Source organism: Benincasa hispida, chromosome 8 (genome assembly GCF_009727055.1).
Source record: "Benincasa hispida cultivar B227 chromosome 8, ASM972705v1, whole genome shotgun sequence".
In the NCBI taxonomy this organism is placed as follows: domain Eukaryota; kingdom Viridiplantae; phylum Streptophyta; class Magnoliopsida; order Cucurbitales; family Cucurbitaceae; genus Benincasa; species Benincasa hispida.
In genome coordinates, this window is record NC_052356.1 from 54,145,025 (window position 1) to 54,156,110 (window position 11,086).

General features: G+C 35.8%; 1 protein-coding gene across 1 annotated transcript in view; it reads left to right on the forward strand.

The window, feature by feature from the left end:
* Positions 1-5,434: 5,434 nt before the first annotated feature.
* The window catches only part of LOC120084137 (G-type lectin S-receptor-like serine/threonine-protein kinase At1g11330), a 14,042-nt gene continuing 8,390 nt past the window's right edge, over positions 5,435-11,086 (forward strand). The window contains 9 exon segments of the mRNA XM_039040037.1: positions 5,435-6,906; positions 6,983-7,099; positions 7,194-7,387; positions 7,480-7,690; positions 8,101-8,338; positions 8,432-8,582; positions 8,672-8,812; positions 8,814-8,847; positions 8,850-8,902. Of these exon segments, the coding sequence (XP_038895965.1) occupies positions 5,604-6,906; positions 6,983-7,099; positions 7,194-7,387; positions 7,480-7,690; positions 8,101-8,338; positions 8,432-8,582; positions 8,672-8,812; positions 8,814-8,847; positions 8,850-8,902 (2,442 nt within the window). The 5' untranslated portion in view covers positions 5,435-5,603.

Genomic DNA, 11,086 nt, shown 5'->3' on the forward strand with positions numbered 1-11,086 from the left:
CAACCTCTCCCTCAGGTTCTCTCCTTCTTTTCTCTCGATTTTCTCTGCAACAAAGAAAAGAAAGGAATAGTCATTAGAGTTCTACAAATAATCAGAAGTGCACATCTCTAATCTCAACTGTCAAGGTGTAGGGTGGAGATTTTCTTCGCATAGATTGTGCTTTCAGCACACTGGTTTGAGTTTGCATTTTCACAAAGGTGGTATTCGATTTTCACCATAGGGTCTGGGTTCTTTAAGCCCAAAAGATCATTTATAGTTAAAAGAGTGCAGTGAATTCTCAGCCAATTTTACATATCAAGGCCAACAAGTGGTATCAGAGCCTGCAAGAAGACTTCAAGATTAGTCAAGATTCTAAAGAAGCAAAATCTTGGAGCTTTTCAGACAGAATTTGAATCAAATACGGCAGTAGAAAGGTATGACATTGAAAAATTTGATGGGAAAGGAGATTTTGGCTTGTGGAAAGCCAAATTCAAGGCCATCTTGGGACAACAAAGGGCACATAAGGCCCTAGAGGATCCAGCCAAACTGCAAATCACTGCAACTGAAGAAGAAAAAGAGAACATGGAGCTAATTGCTCATGAAACACTTGTTTTAAATTTGTTTTACAGTGTCCTAAGATAAGTGATCGACCAAGAGACAACATTTAAGATGTAGAGCAAGTTGAATGAGCTTTATGAGACTAAAAATCTGCCCAACAAGCTTTTCCTAAGGGAAAGGTTCTTTACTTTCAAGATGAGTGCTTCTAAATCCTTGACAAAGAATCTAGATGACTTCAAGAGGATAACTATTGAATTCAAGACTCAAGGAGAAGAGATTGGGGTTGATAATGAAGCCTTTGTGCTTTTTAACTCATTTTCGGATTCTTACAAAGATATAAAGACTGCCCTAAAATATGGGAGAGATTCCTTAACTATTGATATTATCATTTCAGCTTTTAAAATCAGAGAGATGAAGCTCCTAACTAGCAAGGAAAACAAGCCTAGTCCAGAAGGCTTATTTTTCAAGCCTAAGTCAAAGAAGAACAATAAGGGAAAAGGAAAACAAAGCTCAACAAAAGAAAGGAAAGAAAAATCCAAGGTTAGATGTAAATATTGTAAAAAACTTGGACATCTAATCAATGATTGCAGAATTTTAAAGTGGAAGAATGAGCAGAAAAACAAGCAACCACGACCTCAATAGAAAGTCCAACCTAATCAGTCAGGTGAAGCCTCAGTTTGTGAGGACTCTAACTTCTATTCAGATGTTTTAGCTACCTCTAATTGAAAGGCAGAAGAACAAACTAATAAGAACCTAGATTGGGTTCTAGATTCAGGGTGTTCTTTCCACATGACACCCCACAAAGACTGGTTCAGTACTTATAGAGAGTTGGATGGAGGTTCTGTCTACATGGGTAATAATAACTCATGTCCAATGGTTGGGATTGACTCTGTTTCACTGAAACTTGAAGATGGAACAGTCAAGCTATTGAGGAATGTCAGACATATGCCTAAGCTGAAGAGAAATCTAATTTCACTAGGCATGCTCGATTCTATTGGTTGTGAATACAGAGGAAAGGAAGGCTACTGTGAAGTTTTGAAGAATAGTAAGCCTATTCTCAAAGGAGTGAAGATTAATGGTGTATATGTTGTTCAAAGAGTTCAGAAAATTCACTCAGCTTTGATTGTGACTCAGAAGCAGCTTACTGAAGGAGATCTTTGGCACAAAAGACTCTCACACATCAGTGGCAAAGGTCTACAAGTTCTTGCCAATCAGGGAATTCTATCTCAAGGAGTTCATCAAAGCCTATTCTTTTGTGAACATTGTGTGATAGGGAAGGCTACAAGGCAGAGTTTTGTGAAGGCTCAGCACACAACCAAGGCCATCCTTGACTATATGCATTCGGACCTATGGGGTCCTTCACCTTTCCAATCCTTGAGTGGAGCCAGGTATTTCTTAACCTTTGTTGATGATTATTCTAGAAAGTGTTGGATCTATTTCCTTAAATCTAAGGATTTAGTACTTAAAAAATTCAAAGAATGGAAGATTATGGTTGAAAAATTATCTAATTTTCAAATTAATTGTCTAAGAACTGATAATGGGCTTGAGTACTATACAGAGGAGTTTAATGCTTTTTGTAGACAACATGGTATTACTAGACACAAGACAGTTAGGTATACACATCAGCAAAATGGGGTGGCAGAGAGATTGAATAGAACTATAATAGAGAGAGTAAAAAGCCTATTGTCAGATGCTATACTTCCTGAGAAATTTTGGGCAGAAGCAGCCTCATATACTATCTATACACTAAACAGATGCCCCCGTGCATCTCTCAACCTTTTAACCCCTGAAGAAAAGTGGACCAAATAGCCTCCTAGCTTAAATAACCTAAAGGTGTTTGGTTGCACTGACTTTGTTCATTAGAGTAAAGGGAAATTAGTTGCCAGAGCTGTGAAGTGTATGTTTTTGGGTTTTACAGAAGGTGTTAAGGGGTTTAGAATGTGGCACCCTACAGAGAAGAGATGTATCAACAACAGAGATGTTGTTTTCAGGGAGGATGAAATGTATATGCAGGGATCTAACTTTAATGTTATAGCACCTCAAATGAAGAATGATAAAATTGAGGTGGAGCAAGTTCTTAACCCTAGTTCTAATCCTTCAAACTCTGAATCACCCTTTGATCAACTACCTCATCTTGAAGAAGAAGTAGAAGATGCTATTACTGATCCCGAGCAAGAAGAACCAGATTTGAGAGGGTATAGCCTAGCTAGAGATAGGCAGGGAAAAACTATTGTGCCATCTTGAAGGTATGAAGACTACTTAGCTTTGAATGCTTCAGATTTATATAATGATTCAGAACCCTCAACCTTTGAAGAAGCAGTGAGTTGTCCTAAAGCTAAGTTGTGGATAGAAGCAATGAATGAAGAAGTTGATTCACTAGTAAGAAACAACACTTGGGGGTTGACACCTTTGCCAAAAGGATGTAAGCCAATTGCATCCAAATGGGTGTACAAATTGAAGGAAGGCTTCCCTAATGATCAAGGACCTAGATATAAAGCTAGGTTGGTAGCTAAGGGTTTTACATAGAGGCCGGGAGTTTATTTCAATGAGATTTTTTCTCCAGTGGTCAAGCAGACTTCTATCAGACTGTTATTGTCTATTGTGGCTCATAATAACCTAGAGCTGGAGCAAGTTGATGTCGAAACAAATTTTTTACATGGCTTCCTAGAGGAAGTTATCTATATGAGCCAATCTAAGGGGTATAAGGTCAGAGGGAAAGAAGACTATGTTTGCCTACTTAAAAAGTCTATCTATGGCCTTAAACAACCCCCTAGGTGCTGGAATAGAAGATTTAGTGATTTTATGTAGAAAACTGGCTTTAATAAAAGCTCTTATGATAGCTACGTTTACATAAACACTGATACCTATACTCATCCTATCTACTTGTTACTCTATGTGGATGACATGATTTTATCAGGAGCAACTATGAAAGAGTTAAATAAAGTCAAAGATTTACTCAAGTCAAAATTTGAAATGAAAGACATGCGCAATGCAACAAGAATACTAGGCATTGATATTATCAAAAACAGAAAAGCAAGTATTCTAAGTATTGATCAGTCACAGTATTGTCAGAAATTGCTAAAGAAGTATCACATGACAGAGGCTAAATCAGTATCTAGTCCTATTGCTAACCATTTCAAACTCTTAGTAGAGAATTCACCTAAAGAATTTGACATTGAACATCAGAAGGTAATGTCAAATGTCCCCTATTCCCAAGTTGTGGGAAGCTTAATGTATCTGATGGTGTCTACAAGACCAGACATTGCCTATGCTACAAGTCTGGTGAGTAAATATATGGCTAATTCAGGTGAAAGGCACTGGGAGGCAACTAAGTAGATAATGAGGTATCTTAAGGGTACTTCTAGTGCTAAACTAATGTACCAACAACTTCAAGACAAAGAACCAGAGCTAATTGGGTATGTTGACTCTGACTATGCTGGAGATCTAGACAAGAGAAGATCCTTATCAGGGTATATCTTCTTATATGGAAGGTGTGTCCTAAGCTTGAAGGCTATATTACAATCAGTAGTAGCCCTTTCTACTACTGAAGCAGAGTTTATTGCCCTTTTAGAGGTAGTAAAGAAAGGTTTATGGCTAAAGGGTCTCCTATGTGATTTTAGGATCAAACAGAATACAGTAAAATTTTTTTGTGACAATCAGAGCACCATACATTTATCTAAGCACCCTCAGTACCATAACAAAACTAAATATATAGATGTTAAATATCATTTCATTCGAGAACAGATAGAAGCAAAACAAGTTGAAGTTCTGAAAGTACATACCTCAGAGAATTCCTCCAACATGTTGACAAAGACAGTCACTCAACTCAAACTTCAGAAGTGCCTTGATATTATAGGGTTTGAGCTGAGAGACAAAGGTTAAAGAAGAAGACAGTCAGTTCAGAGAAGCTGAAGAAACACTTGAAGTTTATTTCAATGTGGAGACTGTTATTACAGATAGATGAAAACAACTTCAATGTTGTTAGAAATAAGTTACATACAAGTTGTCTTTATATACATTTTGTAATTAAGTGTAAAAGTAATAGAGTGAAAATTTACAGAGTGATCAAGAAAGGCTATCAAACTTATCTTGTAATAATCTTTGTAACTCCCCTAAAAAAAATCCCATCAGCTTCTCTGTGGACGTAGGCTATCCTTGGCCGAACCACGTAAATCATCGTGTTCATCTTCTTCCCTGATCTTCTTTTCTCTATCGTGTACTGTTTAGCCATCGATCATGTACCTCAGCACCTCTATCGTGTAGACAATCGTCGACTTTGAATCCCATTATCTAGACGATCTTCAGTAAAGCCTTCATTGTCTAGACGACTCTTTGCTTTGCCTCCAATTGGCTAGATGACAGCAGCCTCCATCGTCCATATGATTTCCGACAGCCTCTCCCTCAGGTTCTCTCCTTCTTTTCTCTCGGGTTTCTCTGCAACAAAGAAAAGAAAGGAATAGTCATTAGAGTTCTACAAATCATTAGAAGTGCACATCTCTATTCTCAACGGTCAAGGTGTAGGGTGGAGATTTTCTTCACACAGATTGTGCTTTCAGCACACTGGTTTGAGTTTGTGTTTTCACAAAGGTGGTATCCGGTTTTCACTATAGGGCCTGAGTTTGTTAAGCCCAAAAGATCATTTACAGTTAAAAAAGTGCATGAATTCTCAGCCCATTTTACATATCAAGCCCAACACATACCATACTAAGGATACTCTTTTTGAGCGAGTCTGACTTTGGGAAACATAAACTTTGTATACAAAGAATACTAACGGGTTATTACTTATTAAAAACGAGAAAACCCAAAGTTTCTTTTTTGGTGGCTAGAGACTTGAGCAAGGAAACGGAGAATTTAAATTTTAATAACAATACGAGAGAAAATTATCGGGGGAGGGCCATACTGGGGGGGAAAAGGACTAAAACGAACCAAACGGACGACTTTGAAGGAAGAACAAGATTTATTCAACATATTCTGAAGTTTCAAGGGCTATGTTAAAGTCAAAGGGCCTCTGTTATACAGACGAATTTGCTCAAAGCTGAGTTTGAATCAGTATTGTGCGAAGAGAGATGACAAAATTAAGACATGCGATTTCTCTTCTTCTCCTTCTTTCATTGACATGCTTCTCTTCAAGCTTCTGCTATGGCGGGGATATAATTACATCAACAAATTTCATCAAAGACCCTGCAACAGTTATATCCAATGCCAGTATCTTCAAATTGGGGTTCTTCACACCTTCAAATTCTACCCACAGATACGTTGGAATTTGGTTTGAGAAAATTTCTCCACAAACTGTAGTATGGGTTGCAAACAGAGACAACCCTCTCAACGATTCTTCTGGGGTTTTCACTATTTCCAACGATGGGAATCTTGTGGTCTTAGATGCAAACAACACCATCCATTGGTCTTCGAATATTTCTTCTTCTTCTTCTTCAGCAACCAACAACACAATGGCTCAAATTTTAGATTCTGGAAACTTGGTTTTGAAAGATACTTCTTCCGGGGTGATTATATGGCAGAGTTTCGAACACCCTTCTGATAAATTCATTACTTCCATGAAGCTTATGACAAACACAAGAACTAATGAGCGCGTGGACTTTACCTCATGGAACTCCCCTTCCGATCCATCTACAGGTAAGTTTTCATTTCTGCTGGATGTTCAAAATATTCCTGAAGCTGTGTTTTTGGATGGTGGTAAAACTTATTGGCGATCTGGTCCATGGAACGGTCAGTCCTTTATTGGAATACCTGAAATGACTTCTGTTTATCTCTCTGGGTATAACCTTGCAATCCAAGATCAAACTTACACTCTCTCTCTTCCTTCCAATATTGAAACTCGACAATTTTTTTATTTGTTCATAAGCTCACAAGGGAATTTTGAACAAAGGAATTGGGATGATGAGAAAAAGCAATGGAATGTTAGTTGGGTCGCTCAAAAAACAGTGTGTGATTCCTATGGAAATTGTGGGGCGTTTGGGATTTGTAATGCAAAAACATCCCCTGTTTGCAGCTGCTTAACAGGGTTTAAGCCAAAGCAGGAAAAGGAGTGGAATCAAGGAAATTGGAGTAATGGGTGTGTGAGAAAAACGCCATTAAAATGTGAGAATCAGTTCATCGACAACACTGATGCTAAAGAAGATGGATTTTTAAAAATGGAAATGGTTAAAGTTCCATTTTTGGCAGATTGGTCTACTTCCTCTGTTTCAATTGATGATTGCAGGCGCGATTGCTTGGGAAATTGTTCGTGTAATTCTTATGCTTTTGAAAATGCCATTTGTATGCAATGGAGAAATGGATTAGTTGATATACAACAGTTTGAGAGCTTTGGAGCTGATCTCTACCTTCGAATGGCATTTGCTGATTTACCTACAAGTACACTCTTCCTGTATAAACTTTTACTACAACGATTTCGGTTTTCCTTTTAACATTTCTGTTATCTGCGGCGCAGCTAACGAAAAAGACAAGAAGGGAATTATTGTAGCCATAGCCATAGTGATACCAGTAGCGCTTGTCATCTTCATCATTGTCATATTCTTATGCTGGAAATGGAAGACTAACAAACAAGGTAACAAGAGATTGAATTTATAGCCATGTCAAAATTTTATCTGTGGTTAAAAAATTGTGACATACTTGGTAAAAATATTAGTGTTCTATAACAGAAAAGAAGATAATTATGACTTCTAGTGAAAAAAGGAAGATTTTGAAACAAACAAGAGAAGATGAAAATATGATTGAGGATGAAATCAAACTTGAGGAACTACCACTTTATGATTTTGAAAAGGTAGCAATTGCAACAAATTACTTTGATTTGAGTAACAAGCTTGGGCAGGGTGGCTTTGGTCCAGTGTATAAGGTAGGTAGCTAATATTGTACTTTGCTTTGGTGGTATATTTTGATTAATTGGATGCATATATTATATGGGTTAAGACAATGTTTTATTTTCAGGGAAAATTATTAAATGGACAGGAAATAGCGGTAAAGAGGCTTTCAAGAGCTTCTAAACAAGGGTATGAAGAATTTATAAATGAAGTGAGAGTGATTTCAAAACTACAACACAGGAATCTTGTAAGACTTTTGGGTTGTTGCATTGAAGGAGAAGAGAAGATGTTAATATATGAGTATATGCCCAACCTAAGTTTGGATGCATTCATCTTTGGTTAGAAACTCTTCACTCAATTTTTAAGAATTACCTACATTCCCTTTGAAATGACTTTCCAAAGTGTTTAAGAACATATTTTTGCACTTTAAACTATCCTTTTTATATGCTTTAAAAGTCATAATTCTAAAAGCAATACTTTGGTGTAGCCTAAAATGCACCTAAATATCATATTCTCTTTTTTTTCTATTTAAAAAAAAAAAACTTTTTAATCTTTTTTAAAATATAAAAATTCTTATTGAACATGCAGTCCAACTGCATTTTTACTTATTCTAAATAGGCTTTGTGGTCAAGAATGGTCTCACCAAGGCAATATGACATGAAATCAAGTTCTTTCCCCTTTTATGTTGCTTTAATTAGCTTTAGAGTATTCATTTATAACTAACCAAAATTAATATCTGCACGTGCAGGCTCTCCCAAACAAAACATTTTGGATTGGAAAAAAAGATTTAATATTATTGATGGAATTGCTCGAGGTCTTTTATACCTTCATAGAGATTCAAGATTAAAAATTATTCATAGAGATCTTAAGGTAAGTAATATTTTGTTAGACAAAGATTTGAACCCTAAGATTTCGGATTTTGGCATGGCACGAATTTTTGGTGGTGATGAAGTTCAAGCAAATACTTTAAGAGTTGTTGGAACTTAGTAAGTACCTCCATCCATTTTTAATTAATTTGATTATTGATTTTGTGAAGCTAATAAGAATTCACCTATGTGCTTTTGTTTCTATGAATGTAGTGGATATATGTCTCCTGAATATGCAATGCAAGGACAATTTTCAGAGAAATCAGATGTGTTTAGTTTTGGAGTTTTGTTACTTGAAATTATTAGCGGAAGAAGAAATACAGGATTCTACCGCCATGAATCTAGTATAAGCTTATTGGGATTTGTATGTTTATGAGAAATTCAACATTCCTAAATTCACGATAACATTCCAAATCTCAAGAACTGATACTATTTTTTAAACTGGGATTTCAGGCATGGAAATTGTGGACGGAAGACAATTTTATTCCTTTGATTGAACGCATTAATATATACGAACCGTACTACCAATCAGAGATTTTGAGATGCATTCATGTGGGGCTCTTATGTGTCCAAGAATTATAAAATGATAGGCCAAAATGTTTCAACCATCATTTCGATGCTTAATAGTGAATCGTTGATCTTCCTTCTCCAAAGCAACCTGGCTTGTTGGCAGACCACAGGAAAGTAATACAGATCTTCTCAACAAAAATTTGTATCAATATTCTGCAAATAGTGTTACACTTACAACAGTTATAGCACGCTAATGAGTTAGGTTAGGAAAATAAATTCTTCAAAAGATTTTAGGTCATATGTATTTTGCCTTTTTAAAAGAAACTTATTTTATTATAATGAAATAATTTATTTCAACAATATAAATAGTCACTTTAATAATGTAATAAGAAGCTTTTGGAACGTGAGTTTCTAGAATTATATCTCAACACAAGCATTAGGAGAGGATGCACTATTATTATTGATTGAATTGCTCGGAATCTCCTTTACCTTCATTGAGATTTGAGATCAAGGAACATTGTTCAAAGTGATTTAAAGGCAAGTAAAATTTTATTAAATAAGGATTTGAATCCTAAAATTGCAAATATTAACATGGCTATGGATAGGGTGGAAACGGTTTGGTCTGGTGGTCAAACCAAATCGAATCGAATTTTTTAATATGTGAAACCGAATCGAATCAATTTTGGTTCAAATCGAACATTTATGCGTTTGGTTCGATTTTAAATTCGGTTTTGGTATTTTAAAAAAAATTATATTATATCTTTCTAAAATTAAAAAACGGTTCAGTTTTAAATTTTATTTTATTCTTTTCTTTTTGAAATATATAAACATATAAATATATAAGAGAGTTAAAAAACGATTCGTTTCGGTTTCAAATTTAGTTTTCAAAATTAAAATCGAACCTAACCGAATTAATTCTGTTTCAAAAGTTCTTCAAACCAATCAAACCGCATTTTCGGTTTTGTCGAGTTCGATTTGGTTTGATTTTTAGAAACGATTTGGTTTTTGTAGTTTGAATGGCCACCTCTAGCTAAGGATTTATAGTGGTAGTGGTAATGAAGTACAAGCTAACACTTTAAGGAGGTGTTCAAGGCAATGAATTGAATTATGAACTCTTGAGCTAATATGTTGGATCTAGAGAATATATGTTTTGGATGCAGAATTGTTTAGTTAGAGTTGGAAAATTAATGTTTGGAGTGCGGTCGATGTTGTCCATTTATGCATTAGTTTGGGAGACATTGGAGCCACCGCGACATCAACCACGTGCGGTCCGTTGGTCTTTGTCAAAGAAGAAATTTAAAAAAATAGAGGAGAGAGAAGAAATATGAAAAAAATAAATATCTATCAAGAAGCTCATGAAGAAAATCCACTTAGACACGAGAAGAAATTAAGAAAAAAAAGGCCCAGAGAAGTAAGAGAAATTGAGAGAAAAAAGAAGAAGACTAACTTAGTCGTGATAGGAAGAGAAGGAAGAAAGAAGATAGATGGAAATTGTGGGTGAAAACGGTTCGATTCAATGGTCAAATTGAACCAAACCGAATTATTGATTCAAATCGAACCGAACTGAACTGCATTGGTTACAAATTTGATTTTGGTATTGTGGAAACGATATTTGACTGAATAATTTTTGAATTAACTTGAGATTTATATAGAGATTTTATAGAAAGGAAGATAACCAAAATTCCTAATTATAGGCTAAATATATGCATAATACATAAATCAAGCCCTAAATATCCCAACACCCTCCTTCAAACTCAACTTAATAGGAACAATTTGAAGGAACAATTTGAGTCTGTAAGCTAGCTGAACAACATAAACTGAAGAAGCAATTGTGAATTAGATCTAGGCGGGAAGCAGAAAACCCATGAAGAACTGGAATACAGAGAACTTCTAAGCTAGAAATAGAAACTCACGAACTTCTAGGTTGGAAACAGAGACCTTCGTAAAGATCTAAAATAAAACCCACAAAGTTCTGAACTGAAAATAGAGATCTATGAAAATATTAAAAAATGAAACAAAGCAGAGACTCTGGAAAATCTAAAAACCGAACAAATATTGAAATCGACAAAAGAATCAACTAAGAACCAAATTGGAATGAACTTGGTTAACTAAATTAAACTAAATGGGTTGACTAAATGAAACAAACCAAGTTGATTGAACTAGTCGGTCCATCTAAACCGATTGAAGTAGGGGCGAGCATCAAGTGGGTTTTGTTTTGCAGCAAATATGGGCGAGCATCGAGCTCTTCATAGTGGGGGAGTGTTGGACCGGATCGAGTTCTGGATTGGATCAAGACTTGGATCGAGTTCGATCGAGGATCGAGTTTTAGACCGGATTGAGTTCTTCACGGTGGGGATC